General features: G+C 45.9%; 1 protein-coding gene across 1 annotated transcript in view; it reads right to left on the reverse strand.

Annotated features, from left to right (window-relative positions):
- LOC309564423 (uncharacterized protein) overlaps window positions 1–21,705 on the reverse strand; it is a 130,615-nt gene that overhangs the window by 14,473 nt on the left and 94,437 nt on the right. Inside the window, exons 29-34 of the mRNA XM_082269053.1 lie at window positions 15,719–15,837; window positions 15,571–15,633; window positions 15,081–15,192; window positions 11,380–12,975; window positions 9,951–9,982; window positions 1,806–1,929 (exon numbers count right to left, since the gene is read on the reverse strand). Coding sequence (XP_082125179.1) covers window positions 1,806–1,929; window positions 9,951–9,982; window positions 11,380–12,975; window positions 15,081–15,192; window positions 15,571–15,633; window positions 15,719–15,837 — 2,046 coding nt within the window. The remainder of the gene's footprint in view (window positions 1–1,805; window positions 1,930–9,950; window positions 9,983–11,379; window positions 12,976–15,080; window positions 15,193–15,570; window positions 15,634–15,718; window positions 15,838–21,705) is intronic.

The following is a 21,705-nucleotide window of genomic DNA, read 5'->3' on the forward strand; positions in this document are numbered from 1 at the left end:
TTAGAAGTCGGTCTGATATTCCTGGTCTACCATTTATAGTCTAGTCTCCTTTTTTTGGTCTACCATTTTTATCCCAGGCTCCTTCTGCTGGTCTACCATATATAGTCCAGTCCCTTTTTACTGCTCTACCATTTATACTCCATTCTCCTCCTAATGGTCTACCATTTATAATCCAGTCTCATCTTTCTGGTCTCCCATTTAGAGTCCAGTAATATCTTCCAGGTCTATCATTTTTAGTCCAGTCTCCTTCTGCTGGTCTCCCATATATAGTCCACTCCCTTCGAACTGCTCTACAATTTATGATACATTCTCCTCTTCCTGGTCTACCATTTTTAGTCCAGTCTCCTTCTGCTGGTCTATCATATATAGTCCACTCCCTTCGAACTGCTTTACAATTTATGATCCATTCTCCTCTTCCTGGTCTAACATTTTTAGTCCAGTCTCCTCTTCCTGGTCTAAATTTTATAGTCCAGTCTCCTCTTTCTGGTCTACTATTTAAAGTCGAGTCATATCTTCCATGTCTACCATTTTAGTCCAGTCTCCTTCTGTTGGTCTACCATATATAGCCAAGTCCCTTTTTACTGCTCTACTATTTATAATCCATTCTCCTCCTAATGGTCAACCATTTATAATCCAGTCTCCTCTTTCTGGTCTCCCATTTAGAATCCAGTAATATCTTCCAGGTCTACTATTTTTAGTCCAGTCTCCTTCTGCTGGTCTATTATATATAGTCCAGTCCCTTCGAACTGCTCTACAATTTATAATCCATTCTCCTCTTCCCTGTCTAACATTTTTAGTCCAGTCTCCTCTTTCTGGTCTACTATTTAAAGTCGAGTCATATCTTCCATGTCTACCATTTTAGTCCAGTCTCCTTCTGTTGGTCTACCATTTATAGTCCAGTCTACTCTTAGGCTGCATTCACAGCTGCACGACATGGTGCTTTTTTTTTTTTAGTGTTTTTCGCTCAACATATTAGGGCAGTCTATTCACTTGAAGGGGCTGCCTGACTTGCCAAAGTAGCTCCTGTACCTTTTCTAGAAGCAGACGTTGGTGAGATTGTTTACCTAGAGTTTTTTTTTCATATTCTAGTCTCTATTTACTGGTCGACCATTTATATTCCAATCACCTATTTCTAGTCTACCATTTATAGGTCCTCTCCTCTTCCTGGTTAATCATTTATACTTCAGGATCCTCTTACTGGTCTACCATTCATAGTTCAGTCTCCTCTTCCTGGTTGACCATTTATACTTCAGGATCCTCTTACTGGTCTACCATTCATAGTTCAGTCTCCTCTTCCTGGTTGACCATTTATACTTCAGGATCCTCTTACTGGTCTACCATTCATAGTTCAGTCTCCTCTTCCTGGTTGACCATTTATACTTCAGGATCCTCTTACTGGTCTACCATTTATAGTTCAGTCTCCTCTTCCTGGTTGACCATTTATACTTCAGGATCCTCTTACTGGTCTACCATTCATAGTTCAGTCTCCTCTTCCTGGTTGACCATTTATACTTCAGGATCCTCTTACTGGTCTACCATTCATAGTTCAGTCTCCTCTTCCTGGTTGACCATTTATACTTCAGGATCCTCTTACTGGTCTACCATTTATAGTTCAGTCTCCTCTTACTGGTCTACTATTTATAGTCCAGTCTCCTCCTACTGGCCTACTATTTATAATCTAGTAACGTCTCTTACCCAACGCTATGATGATCCCGATTCTCCATCACTTTTCATCAAAAAACCATTATCTATAAGAAGTCAAATGAAAATACGACCCGTTTCTGCACTCTGTGTTTATTACATACCTGTGCTGATATGTAGAGAAGATTCCTCCTTGTCTACCATAATTTTTTCCACAGTAGGCAGCCGATTACCCGCCACATACTTCTCTTCTTTAAACTCAACTTTCATATCTATCTGTTTTTTACCCTAAATATAAAAAAAGTTGACAAAATATAAAATGCTGAAGAGTAAATAATGTGGTATAGTTGTGGATACAAATCACTCACCTGATGATGGGGAGGGATGGTCTGATCTTCCTGTGTGGAATCTCGGGAATACAGAGGACGGGGACATCTTTCTGGTGGGTTCCCATTACTGGATCCATCTGTAGGAAACACACACACTGACTGAATACATTGTTTCTATGTGTTCATCAGATGATGGGGGATCTAGGTGGAGCCTCCGTACTGCTCTCTCCTTTACAATAAAGTCTCCTCTTACCCGGTGATGTGAGGGGCGGCTGATTCTCCATCATGACGTCCTTGTAGAGATCCTTGTGTCCTTCTGAAATCTCCTCCTTTACACCAATCTCATTCTCCTCATCTTTTATTTCTTCCTTCACAATAAAACAACTCCTGTTTCCACTCTAAATATCCAAAAATGTAATTAAATCATTAACCATGTGACACACACACTTTGATACAGTCATCTTGTCCCATACTTCCCAATACCGCTTACCTCTTCCATGATATTATCTTCTCTTGATGACTTCGAAAATTCTCTTTCTTCACTCAGATGTCAGAGAGTAGGGTGAAGGCTCTGTTATGGGGGATAACAGATATGATGTGAAGATGGACAGTAAAGTGAGAGTTCTGGAGGTGATTAAGAAGGGTTCAACCACCGAGGTCTTCAATGGTGCAGGCAGCCATGATTAACTGACTTTCTTTCTCTGGGATGACAACATGGATGTCCTGCTAGATCTAGCAAGTAGTGATGGGGCGAACACCCCTGGGTTTGGTTAGACACTAGATCTCCCTCACAGGGAAAAAGTTCAGACCAGAACCCAGAACCCTATTAAAGGTCTATGGGCCCCGAACTGGAAAAATCAAAAGGCACCATTTTTAAAGCTGCGTTCCACCCAAAAGTGGAACTTCCGCTCAGTTGCTTCTCCCCCCCCCTCCGGTGCCAAATTTGGCACCTTTCAGGGGGGGGGGGAACAGGTACCTGTTTTTGACAGGTTCGTTTCCCCACTTCCGAGAGACGGAAGTTTGGCCCCCCTCCTCCTTCCCCCGCCGCTGAGCCAATCCGAATGCGCAGCTCGCTTCGCGCATGCACAGTAGGGACCTGCTTGTGAAGCCGCAAGGCTTCACTGCCGTGTTCCCTTACCGGCAATGGTGGTGACAGCACCCGACAGCCGATGGAAACATCGGCTGTGGTGCCGACAACGCTGGACTCCAGGACAGGTAAGTGTCCTAATATTAAAAGTCAGCAGCTACAGTATGTACATTGACAATACAGTAATACTACATTCACACCACACTATACGCACTCTACACTGACACTATGCTAACACTACACTGACACTACCCTATACGAATACTACACGAACACTACACTAACACTATACTCACACTACACAAACACTACACTATACTCACACCACATTGACACTACACTATACTCACAATACAACTACACTACACTAACACTACACTATACTCACACTACACTACACTATAATAACACTACACTATACTGACACTATGCTAACACTACACTGACACTACCCTATACGAATACTACACAAACACTACACTAACACTATATTCACACTACACAAACACTACACTAAACTCACACCACATTGACACTACACTATACTAACACTACACTACACTATACTAACACTACACTATACTGACACTACACTAACACTACACTATACTCACACTACACTACACTATACTAACACTACACTATACTGACACTACACTAACACTACACTATACTCACGCCACATTGACACTACACTATACTCACAATACACCTACACTACATTAACACTACACTATACTCACACTACACTACACTATAATAACACTACACTACACTGACACTATGCTAACACTACACTGACACTACCCTATACGAATACTACACAAACACTACACTAACACTATACTCACACTACACAAACACTACACTATACTCACACTACATTGACACTACACTATACTCACACTACAAAATACTATACTAACACTACACTATACTGACACTACACTAACACTACACTCCCACTACACTGACACTACACAAACATCTTTTATAGTGTGGGGTGGGACTATAAGCACTGAGCCATGATTGGGCAAAGTCATCATGACTTTGTCCAATCAGGGCTCTCGCAGTGCTCTGTGCAGTGATGGGCAAAGCCTTGCACCTGACCAGCGGTCAATCAGGGCGGTTACAATGCACTGTGAAGTGCACAGTGCATTATGGGGTGCTCGGCGGGCAAACATCATGCTGAGCGCCCTGTAAAATTGAATGGGCGCTGTTCAGGGCTGAAATGATGCTCGGCCCGAACAGAACGGCCCGAATCACTACTAGCAGGACCTCTAACAAGACATGTTATCCTGACTGTAAGAGGATTGTGCTCTTCTGTATGCCGGCGGTGCGGGGTGGAATGAAATCCCGCCTGCATTGCTCCAACACCACATTACCCATCAGACACCCAGGAGGCAGGAAGACCTCTGAAGCTAATATGTAACTCCATATCAACACTTAGGCTCGGTTTCCACTAGTGCGACTTGCGGTGCGACTTGACACATGTCAAGTCGCACAGCAAGTCAAAACCCATTGTTTTCAATGGGGCCCCTTTCCACTGCCGCGGCTTCAGTTGCTGCGACCTCAAAAGTAAATCGTGTACTACTTTTGAGCGCGACTTCCCTCTATATATGAGGGACAAGTCTAACTGAAGCCGCGGTTTACTTTTGCTACGAAGTCGTGCTAGAAGTAGCACGACTTTGTAGCCGCACTAGTGGAAACCTAGCCTAAATACCAAATTATGAGGGGTCGTAGATCACTGAGCATCAATATTTAAGTGGTCACCTACTCTTCACCAGTATCGGGACAAGGTCATCTAGAGCCCAGGGCGAACATGCAAAACTGTGCCCCCCCCCCCCCCCAAGATGCATGAGCATTTTGTGTTAGATAAAATCCCCCAAGTACTCATCTCATCATGCACTAATCTGCATGATTACCCTCAAAGCATACGTTTCCCCTCCCCCCCCCCAGTACAAATTCGCCCCCCCCCTGCTAAAATTCCCTCCTACTGGAACAAATCTTTGTCCACAAATCTCCCCAGCACAAACGCCCCCCCCCCCCTCTAAAAAAAGAAAATCAGCCCTCCTAGCACAAATCTTTCCCTTCCCCTTCATCCCGCAAAAAGCACACATCCTCTCCCCCCACCTCCCAGCACAAATCCCCCTCCTAGGGCAAATCTTCCCCCCTTGAAAAAAATTCCCCTCTTAGCACAAATCCCCCCTAGAGGAAAAAATTCACCCCCCCCCCACTCGAAATCCCCCCCCCCCCAGCACAAATCCCCTAATGCTGCTCCTAGGGCAAATCTTCCACCCTCCCAAAAAAAATCCCCCCCTAGCACAAATCCCCCCTAGAAGAAAATTTCACCTCCCCCCACTCCAAATCCCCCCACCCCCCAGCACAAATCCCCCAACCCCCCTCTTAGGGCAAATCTTTCCCCCTCCCAAAAAAAATTCCCCTCCTAGCACAAATCACACAAATCCCCCCTAGATGAAAAATGTTACCTCCACCACTCCAAATCCCCCCCCCCCCAGCACAAATCCCCCAATGCCGCTCCTAGGGCAAATCTTCCACCCTTCCAAAAAAATCCCTCCTAGCACAAATCCCCCTATAAGAAAATTTCCCCTCCCCCACTCCAAATCCACCCACCCCCCAGCGCAAATCCCCCAATCCCCATCCTAGGCCAAATCTTCCTCCTTTCCAAAAAAAATCCCCCCCCCCCATAGCACAAATCCCCCCTAGAAGAAAATGTCACCTCCTAGCACCCCCCAAAAAATTTTTTCCCTCCTAGCATAATCCCCCTCAACCCACCATATCACCTCTTCTAGCACACAACCCATAATCCCCACGCCTAACACAAATTCTCTTCCCCTATCCCCCCTCCCAACACAGATCCCCCTAAATCGCCACTCCTAGCACCCCCGTCCCCCAAATTTCCCTCCTAAAACAATTCTTACTCCCTGTCACTCCCCAAATTTCCCCTTCCAACACAAAATTTCCTCCCCCCTCAATCTCTTCATGTTGCCCATTCACATGGTACCACAGTGCCAAGGGCAGCCGCCCCTCCTGCCCACCGCTTGTCCCAGCCCTGCTCCTGACCACTGGACTGTAGACACTGAGACGTTTCGTACCATTACGTTTCATATCATTAATAATAATATTGATAATAATAATAACAGAAGGTATGGTAAGAGGGTATCTATTGGGTCACGGGGATGGCAGAGTGAAGAGATGGAGTAGGAAATTGGTCTTCAACCATCGAGAGAGGGATAATATTATAATGATTTGTAATTATAATAATAATAATCGAAGGCAACTGAATAGGATGTTTAGTGGGTATAATAATATATATTTATGAAATGAATGTGTGTAGGTGGCGGGGAGTGAAGAGGTGAAATAAGAGACATACTCACCAACAACTTCTTCCTTGTCTGTGGGCAGACAGTCCACCCCAGAAATACCCAACCCACTTCTACCATGTGACTTCAGTGGGGTGCCAGTATCCAACATGGCCACCAGAGGAGCAGGTGGACCAATGCACATGCTCTATAGTGTCATGTGATCTCACCCTGGCAACGGCCATTTTCTTGTAGCCAGTTTGTGATTAGCCCGAGCCCCCCCATCATTCTCTGTATGTTAACCTTTCACTGTGCAACCCTTTCTCACGTTACACGAGTCTTCTCCTCCCGTAAATTCAGAGTTTATTTGATTTAATGCTACGTGTCCTGAAGTTGTTGGGTTCATCATCATGGCAAGGCAATATAACATGGCCCCATGTACATCTAAATGTATTTTTGCTTTTAACAAGGAACAGATTGATATATACACTCACCGGCCACTTTATTGGGTACACCTTGCTAGTGCCAGGTTGGACCTCCGTTTGCCTTCATTCTTCGTGGCATAGGCAAGGTGTTGGAAGCGTTCCTCAGAGGTTTTGCTCCATAGTGACATGATAGCATGACGCAGATGCTGCAGATTTGTCGGCTGCACATCCATTATGCCAATCTCCCGTTCCACCACATCCCAAAGGTGCTCTATTGGTTGGGATGTGGTGAGTGTGGAGGCCATTGGAGGACAGTGACCTCATTGTCATGTTCAAGAAACCAGTGGTGAGATGGTCATAATGGAGCTTTGTGACATGGTGCATTGCTGACCATGTCCTTCCCTTCTTCTGATGGGGATACTTTAGTCATAAAGGGAAGGACATGGTCAGCAACAATACTCAGGTAGGTCATGGCATGTAAACAATGCTCAATTGGTACTAAGGGGCCCAAAGTGTGCCAAGAAAATTTACCCCACACCATTACACCACCACCGCCAGCCTGAACCATTACCCTCCCTCCTCCTCCCCCACACCATTACACCACCACCACCACCAGCCTAAACCATTACCCCCCCCCTCCTCCCCCACACCATTACACCACCACCACCAGCCTGAACCATTACCCCCCCCCCTCCTCCTCCCCCACACCATTACACCACCACCACCAGCCTGAATTCATTTACTCTTGTGGGGTGCTCTGGCTCCTCCAACACATCTTTTGCCAAAAGTATAGACATCCTTATCTCTGCTGTTCCAATCTCCTGAACTTCTGGTGTGGCTTTCTCTTATTTCAGTCTCTGGCAGCCCCAATAACCCCAAAGCCTCTACTCCCTGTAAGTAGGGTCCGCTGGCCATGACAGTTTGCTTGAAACTCCATGTCCGAACCTCCATGACCCACCACATCAACCAGTGGATCCTTTTGAGCATCACTTCCAGAGACTCATTGCCTTTGAGGCCACCCAAGTTCAAATGGTCAGCCATCTTCACTTTGTAGAACCATCTCTTTACTTACCGCCACCTCCTTATATCTCTTCAGACTCCAAGTTCTGTCGGGGATTTGTGAAGAAGTGTAATGTGCACTTTGAGATGCAGCCGCAGCATTTTTCTACCAATCATACTAATGCAGAATATATTATCTACCTGCGTTCAGGGGATACCTTGGCTTGGCCTGCTCCATTTTGGGAGAAACTCGGCCCACTGACTAATAGCATTGCGGTATTCCTCAGACTTTTCATTGAGCCCACTGGAGCTTCTTTCATAGCAAGTGTTCTTCTTCAACACTTTCAAAGCACTCTTATGGCAACATGCCATTCAATTTCGCACACTTGCAGTGGAAATGACTTTAGACAATGCATCCCTTACGACAGGGCCGGACTGGCCTACCGGGATACCGGGAAATTTCCCGGTAGGCCGGCAAGTCCGCCTGTCCTGGGGCCGCTTTGAGGGCAGCGGCGCCCGTAAAGAAATGTCTCCCTGCGCATGCGCCGTTCCGAACATTGCTGGGCTCGGGAAAGCTTCGGCATATTCGGCCACACAGCGCATGCGCAGTTCCGGCCACGTAGTGGTGCCGGGCGGCGCCATTTTTAAATGTATTTTTACGACCACCTTTTGGCAAGGTCTGGCAGAATGTATCAAAGATGAATTGGCAGGTCGTGAAATCCCTACCAATCTGGTTGGGTACGTAGAAAGGAGCGCCCGGTGTCGAATAAATACAAGTTGGAGGGTGAGTTTGAAGGCATTTATTGGAGATTGTAACAGGTATGACAAAGCCTACGCTTTTCAAGGGAACAAAGACTCCCCCTTCTTCAGGGCTATTTCTGTTTTACAATAAATGGGAAAGGATCCCACACCTATTTGGTATCCTTCCCCATTTACTATCATACAGGAACAGCCCTGAAAAAGGGGGAACCTTAGTTCCCCCCAAAACACATTGGTTTGTCATACTTGTTACAATCTCCAATAAACGCCTTCAAACTCACCCTCCAACTTGTATTTACTGGACACCAGGCTCTCTTTTCTACCTGCTCTTCCTAGTTCAAATGTGGAAACGACCTTAAGGCCCAGGACCGTAAGGTAGCAGCCCAGGTCCCATAAAAAAGGGCTGACCATCACCGTCTTTCAAGTTAGGCACACACCACTGGAAGTGAAACCTTCTCCCTCGCCCACTCCATTACGCACCTATGAGTAGTGACCGATTGATTCAGTCCCGCGTGGGCCTAAACCCTAATGTGCTACCTACCAATCTGTTTGACCTTTTTTCTCTGGTCCTCCAGATAGACATTTACATCCAGGAGCAATCCTAAAAAAGGGTGGGCTTGTCAGTTCAGCTGCTTCACCTTGCCACTGAAGTGAAGTATTGAACAGCAAACTATTTGGTAGATTACTCATCAGGGTTCTACTTGGCACCCTCTTTCTCACTGACTGTGTGTGCTGACCTACTGTCCACTGACCTCACTGGAGTGGTCCCCTTCCTGGGCAGACCCCTGGCAAGTCCCCTGGTACTCACGGACACTGTTTTTCCCAGGTAGCTCTGCCTTCAGCTCCACTGTCAGTTTCTTTAGGACCTCTATGGCTCAGCTCCACATCTGGCTCACCAGGCCGACTGCCTGTGACCATTTTCCCTTGCTGACAGGAGGAGAGACAGCCGCCACCCTCCTCCTGGGGCTCTGCTTCCCGCCAAAGACACCCTGCGTCATGTGCTCTCTGCTTTTATTTCCAATCCCATGATGCACCTCTCCAGGTGCCAACCCACTGGGATGGTTACAAAAGCTTGTGCATCATTGGCCAGGTTTCCTCCACTGTCCAACAGGCCTCCCTATTGGATGCAGTGGGGACACTCCCTCAGACCAGATGGATACACACTGAGCACAGAGAGCAGGCCTAACTAAAGATCGGGCTCCCCTGATAAGCAGATGAAGCAACAAATGCTTTTACCTAGCACCTGTCTAGGAGGGTGCTACATATAGAATACAGGAAAGAATAAAATGAGGAGGTGAAAGATTAGGACCACCAAAATATAGAATAACAGAAACAATGGATGAGGAAAAGGAGGGGAAATGTGCTATTCTATATTTTGGTCTTTCACCTCTTCCTTTGCTTCTTTCCTGTATTCTATACCTAAATTAATTTTAAGATGTGTTAACCATGAGTCGAAGATCTCTTTTCTAGATATATGTGCTTGTGGATTGCCTCCCGTGACCGCCGGGAGAAGTACCTTCGGGTGCCCCTGCCGTGGTCACCAATTATGGTTGTCGGTGCTCTGTGGGTAAGCAATAAAATAGAAAAATTCTTCTAGCTTGGTTCTTTCGATTTACTAGTCATATCCAACACTATGTATGTTTAATGTCTTGTTATTTCTATGATTTATTATTTGTATTGTCGAAGGTAGTAATTGATTCCTCCTGAAGAAGCTGAGCTAACCACGAAACATGTAGAGGATTTACTATGTATGTTTAATATCTTGTTATTTCTAGGACTCATTGGAAAAGACCCTGATGCTGGGAAACATGGAAGGAAAAAGGAGAAGAGGACGACAGAAAACAAGATGGACAGAGAGCATCATCGAAACATTACATCAAAAAAAGCGCTTAGGACTATAATCAATAATTACACTGGTGCTGTTGCAAAACTTCCAAGAATTTCAGTTTATTGACATAAAAGGAAGGAGGGGAAAAAAAATCGGGGATGAGTCAATTATAATCATCGGTATAAGGCCATGTACTACCGGCTTTACTAACCCTGAGATGAATGCCAGGTGCCCAGGCCAATGGAAGGAGCCAAGTTGGAGTCAACCCTGCAGCTGTAAGGGAGCAAGGTGTTGTGCTTGAGGGGCTGGAGAGAAGAATTAGCCTCTCCTGGTGTACTGTGCCCAGGGGCTGTGAGCTGATGGCCTGAACAGCGGATGACAAGGGAGCCGGAGTCCACCTCCAGACCCACGGTGTGCCCGGCCTGGGCGAGGAAGCAGGGGGGAAGACCAACGGTGGTGGATGGTAAAGCCGATGGGGATGAAATCACTGGTGCGATCTAATGGTCCCGGCGATGATGTGGAGGGAAACCGCAGTCAGCCACTGGAGGCTAGGCGGGGAGACAAGGAAGGAAAACCGGTGGCCTGTGGTGGTGAAAGCCGGGAGCGGCTGTTCGAAACAGTGAACATGACGTTAGGCAAGCTCCAGGAGGCAGTGGAGGACAGAAAAGCCTAGCACGCTATGGTCCTTGAATTCACGAAGAGTTGGACACGACTAAACGACTGAACAACAACAATTTCTATGATGTATTATTTGTATTGTAGATGGTAGTAATTGATTCCTCCTGAAGAAGCGGTGCTAACCTCGAAACATGTAGTCACCACTCCATCAGCGCCATTATATGATGCTACAAGCACTGTCTTTTATCATTTTGTATGGATATATGTCCTGATTTTACTCTATTTTGTTAATAAAATGTAAAAACCCTTTTACTAATTCAATTGTGTTAGTCCTTGGTACCGAGAAAGTCAATGGGGGGGCATCAGTGACCCTTTGTTTTCTGATGCTGAACTAAATTGTCTTTGCGATTGTAACTCTTCCCGCACTCTGAACATGAAAAGGGACGCTCGCCTGTGTGAGTTCTCAGGTGTGTAAGATAGCGCAGACGCTTTATGAAACCTTTCCCGCACTCTTCGCATGTAAACGGCTTCACATTGCTGTGCAGTTTTATATGGTTATCGAGGCTTTGTTTAATTGAGAAACCTTTGCCACATTCAGAACAAGAGAATGGCTTCTCATCGCTGTGAAGGGTAACAAGGTCTTCCTTCTGTTTAAAGGATTTACCCTCAACCGTACAATTAGTCTGGTGTCTGAGAAGTTGTTGTTGCAATATAAAACCTTTCCCGCACTTTTCACAGGCATACGGCTTCTCACCGGTGTGACATTTCATGTGGTAGTCGAGGCTTCCTTTCTTTGAGTAACGTTTACCACATTCAGAACACGAAAACGGCTTCTCACCGGTGTGGCGTTTCGTATGCTTTTTGAGGGCTCCTTTCTGAGTGAAGCATTTCCCGCACTCTGTACAGGAAAACGGCTTCTCACCGGTATGGGCTTTTATATGGTCCTCCAGGATGGTTTTAGAGGAGAAACGTTTGTCACATAGTGAACAAGGAAAGGGCTTCTCACCGGTGTGAACTCTCTGGTGGGTAACAAGGTCCGCATTCCATAAGAAGGACTTCTCACAGTCCGAGCATTGGAAGACCTTCTTTCCTGTGTGACATCTCACATGTACACGAAGTTCTTTCTTCGTTGTAAAAGATTTCCCGCACTCCGAGCATGACAATGAGTTACCTTGCGCATGATTTTTTTTGTGTCGGCTAAGGCTGATGCTATATTTAAAGCATTTTCCGCACTGAGAACAGGAAAATGGCTGCCCGCTCGCATGCGATTCCCGGTGTTTGTTTAGAACGCCTCTGGTTCTATATTCCTTCCCGCAATCAGAACACTTATAAGGCATTTCACCGGTGTGCAGTCGCTCGTGTTCAACCAGCCTCTCTTTTCCTCTAAAACTCTCCCCGCAGACCATACAGGAGAAAGGTCTCTCACCGGTGTGCAGCCGCTCGTGTTCAACAAACTGCCTTCTCTCTCCGAAGCCTTTCCCGCACACTGTACAGGAAAAAGGCCTTTGACCGGTGTGTACTCGTTCATGTTTGATAAGTCGCCGTTTCTCTATAAAACCTTTCCCGCACACTGTACATGAAAAAGGCCTCTCGCCGGTGTGAATTTTGGCATGCGTGAGAAGGTCCAATTTCTGTGCGTAAGATTTCCCGCAGTCGGAACATATATAGGGCCGCTCTCCGGAGTGCACCATGAGATGTCTTACAAGTCTGTGCTTAAAGCTAAAAGATTTGCCACATTGGGGACACGGAAATATCTTCTCACCAGTGCTTGTAACGGAAAATGATATTTCAGAAGAACATGGTTTGCTACTAGCAGGATCCATTGATCCATTTTCATGGTGAAGTTTAGGAAGAATATTTTCAGTAACGGGATTTACTCCCGGAGGATTTTGGGCAAAGTCATTATCTTCTGTATTAAGGACTGGAGCTAAAGTACGGTCACCCTCTTTCATGACTTTAGGTCCATCTGTTGGAGATAAATGTGTTAATAATATTCGAAAATGTTAATTTTTCTGGATTTACAATCAGAGCCATGAATGTTGGTATAGAAATCAATGGTTTCACATAAATTTTTAATGGGATTAGGTACAATCATAGCACCACAACAACAGAAATAAGAAAACTGTACAATACAAACAAACCAACAACTGGACATGGTGTATGTAGGACATTATGGTGTGGAATGGCAATGCACCTACCTTCTCCACACTCATAGAAAACATAATGATGTACTGAGGAATGGAGATGGACCTTTCATATGGTGTACAGTATCTCCTCCTCGTTTGTTGGGAACATGACGTTATATTGAGGAATGGAGATGGACCTTTCATATGGTGTACAGTATCTCCTCCTCATTGGTTAGGAACATGACGTTATATTGAGGAATGGAGATGGACCTTTCATATGGTGTACAGTATCTCCTCCTCATTTGTTGGTAACATGACATTATATTGAGGAATGGAGATGGACCTTTCATATGGTGTACAGTATCGCCTCCTCATTTGTTAGGAACATGACGTTATATTGAGAAATAGAGATGGACCTTTCATATGGTGTACAGTATCTCCTCCTCAATGGTTAGGAACATGACGTTATATTGAGGAATGGAGATGGACCTTTCATATGGTGTACAGTATCTCCTCCTCATTGGTTAGGAACATGACGTTATATTGAGGAATGGAGGAGGATCTTTCATATGGTGTACAGTATCTCCTCCTCATTCGTTGGGAACATGACGTTATATTGAGGAACGGAGATGGACCTTTCATATGGTGTACAGTATCTCCTCCTCCTTTGTTGGGAACATGACATTATATTGAGGAATGGAGATGGACCTTTCATATGGTGTACAGTATCTCCTCCTCATTGGTTAGGAACATGACGTTATATTGAGGAATGGAGGAGGACCTTTCATATGGTATACAGTATCTCCACCTCATTTGTTGGTCTGACTGGTCTACCATTTCTAGTCCAGTCTTCTCTTACTGGTCTACCTTTTCTTGTCCAGTCTCCTCTTACTGGTCTACCCTTTCTAGTTCAGTCTCCTCTTACTGGTCTCCAATATATAGTCCAGTCTCCTCTAACTGAACTACCGTTTCTAGTCCAGTCTCCTTTTACTGGTCCACACTTTCTAGTCCAGCCTCCTCCTACTGGACTACCCTTTCTAGTCCAGTCTCCTCTTACTGGTCTACCATTTATAGTCCAGTCTCCTCTCACTGATCTACCATTTATAGTCCAGTCTCCCCTTACTGGTCTATGACGAAATGCGTACAGCATAGTTGCGTCATTTCCCGATCCGGACCTGCCGTGGAACGCATTGCATTCCGGAATACTATACACTAGACCGCCGGCTCTTCTGTTTGTTCGCTCCCCGGAGAGGGAGATATTCTATATGCTTTTTACCCTGCATTAATATGTGAGTACCCTTTTTTATGCACTTTAATAAAAGTTACCATACGGCATTACACTATATGTCCCCCCCTTGTTTATTTCGCACACCATAACACCGGAGCAATACCTAAGGTCAGCTGAATACCGGAGAACAGCCCGGTCCCTTTCCTCTCCCTCCCCACAGAGCCACAAGGAAGTAGAGGACCTCTAGGAACCTACACCCCCATGCTGAGGTATACAGCTAAAAAATACCTTGCCTAATACCCCTTCGTGGGGTTGGGCACTCTGGATCCCCCTTATTATTTAACTACCATTTAAAGTCCAGTCTCCTCTTACTGGTCTATCCTTTCTAGTCCAGTCTCCTCTTACTGGTCTACCATTTCTAGTCCAGTCTCCTCTTACCTGTCTACCATTTTTAGTCCAATCTCCTCTTACTGGTCTACCATTTATAATCCATTCTTCTCTTAATGGTCTACCCTTTATAATCCATTCTTCTCTTAATGGTCTACCCTTTATAATCAAGTCTCCTCTTACTGGTCTAATATTTATAGTCCAGTCACCTCTCTTACCGGACACTACGATGATCTCCTGATTTGTCATCACTTTCCATCTGAAAACCTTTATCTAATAAAAGTCAAAGAAAATCTGACCTGTGCTCTGCCCTCCGTGTTTATTACATACCTGTGCTGACATGTAGGGAAAGGTCCTCCTTTTTTACCATACTTCTTTCCTCTGTAGATGACTGATCAACCATCACATTCGTTTCTTCTTTCAACTCAACTTTCATATCCATCTGTTTTTCAAAAAAAAGTTTACAAAAATTAAAATACAGAAGAACAAATAATATTGTACAGTTATAGATTCCAATCATCTACCTGATGATGGTGAGGGATGGTGTGATCTTCCTGTGTGGAATCCCGGGAATACAGAGGACGGGGACATCTCTCTGGTGGGTTCCCATTACTGGATCCATCTGTAGGAAACACACACACTGACTGAATACATTGTTTCTATGTGTTTATCAGATGATGGGGGATCTAGGTGGATCCTCCGTACTGCTCTCTCCTTTACAATAAAGTCTCCTCTTACCCGGTGATGTGAGGGGCGGCTGATTCTCCATCATGACGTCCTTGTAGAGATCCTTGTGTCCTTCTGAAATCTCTTCCATCACACCAATCTCATTCTCCTCCATTTTTATTTCTTCTTTCACAATAAAACTTCTCCTGTTTCCATTCTAAAAGTACAAAAATTAAATGAAATAAATAACCATATGACGTGCAGATATTGATACAGTCATCTTGTCCTATACTTCTCAGTACCACGTACCTCTTCCATGATTGGTGAGATCTTCTCTTGATGATTTCTAGAATCTTCTTTTTGCCTCTCTTAGATGTCAGAGAGTGGGGTAAAGGTTCCTTTATGGGGTGACGAATGTGATCTAGAAACAGAAAGTAAAGGGAGTAGTCTGGAGGTTGATAAGAGCAGAGTGAAGAGATGGAATAAGACATTGGTCCTCACCGGGGGTGGCCCACTGCCGACTGAGCTCCACATAAACCACAGTGCTGTACAGAGAACACTGAGCCAGTCACATCGGTTTCTGTACAAGAGGAGCTTACACTCTAATGTCCCCTCCTCCACAGTCACATCAGTCTCTGTACCAGAGGAGCTTACACTCTAATGTCCCCTCCCCCACAGTCACATCAGTCTCTGTACCAGAGGAGCTTACACTCTAATGTCCCCTCCCCCACAGTCACATCAGTCTCTGTACCAGAGGAGCTTACACTCTAATGCCCCCCTCCCCCACAGTCACATCAGTCTCTGTACCAGAGGAGCTTACACTCTAATGTCCCCCCCCCCCCACAGTCACATCAGTCTCTGTACCAGAGGAGCTTACACTCTAATGTCCCCTCCCCCACAGTCACATCAGTCTCTGTACCAGAGGAGCTTACACTCTAATGCCCCCCCCCCCCCCCCACAGTCACACACTATTATTATTATTATTATTACAAGTTTATATACCTCTGACATATACCGCAGTGCTGTACAGTTTATATTTTAAGCACATAGTTTGCATTCCCATACTTTTATTGTATTTTCTTATTTTATGGTGTTCACTAGAATATGAACACATACTTACCACCAACTTCTTCCTCATCTGGGGGCAGCCATTACTCTACCCCAGAAATACCCCTCCCACTTCCACTATATAACTTTAGTGCAGTGCCAGTAACCAAAATGGCCACCAGGGGAGAAATTGACAACTCACATGGTGGTCATGTGGTAGTGTCATGTGACCTCACAAGGCAGTGGCCATTTTCTTGTGGACAGTTTGTAATTGGCTTCTCACAATCCCTGTACATTAACCCTTCACTGAGCAATCCCTTATCACTCTACACCGGGTGTCTTTCCCTCCCGTAATTTCAAGGTTCAGTTGATTAAAAGTAGAACTAAAGGCAAAACTTTTTTTTTTCATTTTGGATATAGTAAGGGTTGTTTTTTCTTTTTTTGCTCTTTGTGTCCCATAGGGGAGATTACCTCTTTCTGTCCCATAGTCAAAACAGAAGAAAACCCACCAAAGTGTGGGAATCTTTAACCGTCACCAAAACTAGTGTTGTCATTGGAAGATTTCAACTCGATTACTGTTCTTGTGTCAATCCAGAATTTGGGATATTCTTTCACTTTCAGTGACCATGATAAACTAGACAAACAGAAAAGGTAAATCTCCCCAACAGGGACGCAGACCACAATAGCCTTACTCACACTTACCTTTGTGCCTTGATCCAGTGTCGGGTTTTTCCCTCTGTACAAGCTTCCAGCCAATCCATTCCCAAGGGGCTTGTGTACCTGTTGCGTGACCATTGTGCCGATTCTACCTAAATTACTGTTCCCAGTGTCTCCTCCGCATTTCTGCTGTGCTCCTGTGTTTATCCAAGGAGACTCCTTGTGTGCCTGACCTACCCTTCACTCCGAGAGACTCCTTGTGTGCCTGACCTACCCTTCACTCCGAGAGACTCCTTGTGTGCCTGACCTACCCTTCACTCCAAGAGACTCCTTGTGTGCCTGACCTACCCTTCACTCCAAGAGACTCCTTGTGTGCCTGACCTGCTCTTCACTCTGAGAGACTCTATGCCTGACCTACTCTTCACTCCGAGAGACTCTTTGTGTGCCTGACCTACTCTTCACTCCAAGAGACTCCTTGTGTGCCTGACCTACTCTTCACTCCAAGAGACTCCTTGTGTGACTGACCTACTCTTCACTCCGAGAGACTCCTTGTGCGCCTGACCTACCCTTCACTCCAAGAGACTCCTTGTGTGCCTGACCTACTCTTCACTCCGAGAGACTCCTTGTGTGCCTGACCTACCCTTCACTCCAAGAGACTCCTTGTGCGCCTGAACTACTCTTCACTCTGAGAGACTCCTTGTGTGCCTGACCTACCCTTCACTCCAAGAGACTCCTTGTGTGCCTGACCTACTCTTCACTCCGAGAGACTTTTTCTATGCCTGACCTACTCTTCACTCCGAGAGACTCCTTGTGTGCCTGACCTACTCTTCACTCCAAGAGACTACTTGTGTGCCTGACCTACTCTTCACTCCAAGAGACTCCTTGTGTGCCTGACCTACTCTTCACTCCGAGAGACTCCTTGTGCCCCTGACCTACTGTTCACTTTGAGAGACTTCTTGTGTGTCTGGTCTACTCTTCACTCCGAGAGACTCCTTGTGTGTCTGACCTACTCTTCACTCCAAGAGACTCCTTGTGTGCCTGACCTACTCTTTACTCCAAGAGACTCCTTGTGTGCCTGACCTACTCTTCACTCCAAGAGACTCCTTATGTGCCTGACATACTCTTCACTCCAAGAGACACCTTGTGTGCCTGACCTACTCTTCACTCCAAGAGACACCTTGTGTGCCTGACCTACTCTTCACTCCAAGAGACTCCTTATGTGCCTGACCTACTCTTTACTCCGAGAGACTCCTTGTGCGCCTGACCTACCCTTCACTCCAAGAGACTCCTTGTGTGCCTGACCTACTCTTCACTCCGAGAGACTCCTTGTGTGCCTGACCTACCCTTCACTCCAAGAGACTCCTTGTGCGCCTGACCTATTCTTCACTCTGAGAGACTCCTTGTGTGCCTGACCTACCCTTCACTCCAAGAGACTCCTTGTGTGCCTGACCTACTCTTCACTCCGAGAGACTTTTTCTATGCCTGACCTACTCTTCACTCCGAGAGACTCCTTGTGTGCCTGACCTACTCTTCACTCCGAGAGACTACTTGTGTGCCTGACCTACTCTTCACTCCAAGAGACTCCTTGTGTGCCTGACCCACTCTTCACTCCGAGAGACTCCTTGTGCCCCTGACCTACTGTTCACTCCGAGAGACTACTTGTGTGCCTGACCCACTCCTCACTCCGAGAGACTCCTTGTGCCCCTGACCTGCTCTTCACTCCGAGAGACTCTATGCCTGACCTACTCTTCACTCCGAGAGACTCTTTGTGTGCCTGACCTACTCTTCACTCCAAGAGACTCCTTGTGTGCCTGACCTACTCTTCACTCCGAGAGACTCCTTGTGCGCCTGACCTACCCTTCACTCCAAGAGATTCCTTGTGTGCCTGACCTACTCTTCACTCCGAGAGACTCCTTGTGTGCCTGACCTACCCTTCACTCCAAGAGACTCCTTGTGCACCTGACCTACTCTTCACTCTGAGAGACTCCTTGTGTGCCTGACCTACCCTTCACTCCAAGAGACTCCTTGTTTGCCTGACCTACTCTTCACTCCGAGAGACTTTTTCTATGCCTGACCTACTCTTCACTCCGAGAGACTCCTTGTGTGCCTGACCTACTCTTCACTCCGAGAGACTACTTGTGTGCCTGACCTACTCTTCACTCCAAGAGACTCCTTGTGTGCCTTACCCACTCTTCACTCCGAGAGACTCCTTGTGCCCCTGACCTACTGTTCACTTCGAGAGACTTCTTGTGTGTCTGGTCTACTCTTCACTCCGAGAGACTCCTTGTGTGTCTGACCTACTCTTCACTCCAAGAGACTCCTTGTGTGCCTGACCTACTCTTTACTCCAAGAGACTCCTTGTGTGCCTGACCTACTCTTCACTCCAAGAGACTCCTTATGTGCCTGACCTACTCTTCACTCCAAGAGACACCTTGTGTGCCTGACCTACTCTTCACTCCAAGAGACACCTGGTGTGCCTGACCTACTCTTCACTCCAAGAGACTCCTTATGTGCCTGACCTACTCTTTACTCCAAGAGACTCCTTATGTGCCTGACCTGCTCTTCACTCTGAGAGATTACTTTTGTTTCTGACTTTCTCTTCACTCTGAGAGACTCTTTCTATGCCTGACCTACACTTCATTCAGAGACTTCTTGTGTGCCTGACTTACTCTTCACTTCCAGAGGCTTCTTGTGTGTCTGGTCTACTCTTCACTCCGAGAGACTCCTTGTGTGCCTGACCTACTCTTTATTTCAAGAGACTCCTTGTGTGCCTGACCTACTCCTCACTCAGAGAAGCTTCTTATGTTGCCTGACCTACCCTTCACTCGGAGAGACTCCTTGTGCGCCAAGCCTACTCTTTACTCTGAGAGAATCCTTGTGTGTCTGGTCTACTCTTCACTCCAAGATGCTCCTTATGTGCCAAGCCTACTCTTTACTCTGTACTCACTTGCTATGGAACTAGCTCCAGTGGGCTCAATAAAAAGTGTGATGAATGCAGCAATGCTATTAATCATTTTGGTCATCTAGATAACCTTGTCTCTCTGGTCATTGAGATTGACATCCACTTTCCGGAGCAATCCCAAGAAAGGGGCTCTAAGTTCCTTAACTCACATTTACGTTATTTGTTCACATACTAAGGTGAATTTTGGACAGGAGCCAATTATCCTACCAGCATATCTTTGGAGTGCAGAAGGAAACCAGAGTACATGGAGGAAACACACATAGGCACAGGGAAAACGTTCAAACTCTACGAAGGTAATGCAGTGGTTGGGATTCAAACCGGTGAACCTAGTCCTTGCCAGGTGGCAATTTTGTTTCAGCTCCCCTATTGAGAAACAGGTATGGAAGCCTGAACCTCTTCCCTAGATCCTGCGAGTTTCGGCAATTGATGGACCCATTCTCACTTCCAGACCAATTAATTCCCATAAAACTCATGTTAGGATGCCTTCACCTTGAGACCATTTCCTTTCTGGTAATACAACAAGCTTCTTCTACATTGGTCCTGCTTTTTCAGAGATCACTGAGGCAGAGTAGGAGATAGCCAAATTGCGGTGGGGAGCTCTAGAGGTTGGAAGAAACTCTGGGGCAATCATGAACGTATAGTATAGGAGGAGAAGGGTTTGGGGGGGCCCTATAAGGGGTGATATGCGCCTGCCTTGAAGAGCTGATCTTTTGGGTGAAATTTGTCAGTCGGAACACAGTGACTTCTCTTAGTCAAGAGGACCAAGGGAAGTCACTATGTACCCAATAATCGGTGTTCCCTGTCCTAAGGGGAGCACATTTTCATCATCCATTAGCTGGAAGAGTTTAGCCCAGAATAACCCTTTAAAATAAAAGTAGGAAGACTCTTTGGCCGTCCGTCTTGTGCAATTAAAGAGGAAAATTGGGCACAAAAATGGCAGAACCTGATCTGCTGTCATTTACAGCTAATGAGGGAAGGCCTACTTTGTCCTTTTTGCCTTGTGGACCTTGTCCTGAAACTGGCTGCTGCCATCTGAAACTTCTGGGTGTGTCAGATAGTGTTTTCCCCACTGTGCCCTGTGGTTCCTCCCACTTAACCCCTACTGAAATCTGAGCACAGGACAGGTTGTCTGCAGAAAATATGGCTGTCTGCATAGGTCAGGGGTCTCCAAACTTTCAAAACAAAGGGCCTTCACACTTTAGAGGGGCTGGATGTTGTTGTCAGTTGGAGAAATAGTACCCCAATGTTGTTGTCAGTGGGAGAAATAGTACTCCATCATTGGTGTCAGTGGAAAGAAGAGAACTCAATCATAGGTGTGCACAGCCTATTGCATTAGGGTGGACACCCCAAAGCTCAAACACACATGCACGTGTGCGTGTGTGTCTACATATATATGGCGCTGTCACATTGATCTCTCTGTCAGCACAGTGAAAGAGAAAGGCAGACACACTTCTTTTATGGCATAGCCAATAAGAGGGAGGTCTTTCCCACCAATGATGGGGCACTATTTGTCCTTCTGACACCAATGATGAGGCACTATTTCTCCTTCTGACACCAATGATGAGGCACTATTTCTCCTTCTGACACCAATGATGGGGCACTATTCTTCCCACTGATACCAAT

This window comes from Pelophylax lessonae (assembly GCF_965119305.1).
Source record: "Pelophylax lessonae genome assembly, chromosome: 9".
Classification (NCBI taxonomy): Eukaryota; Metazoa; Chordata; class Amphibia; order Anura; family Ranidae; genus Pelophylax; species Pelophylax lessonae.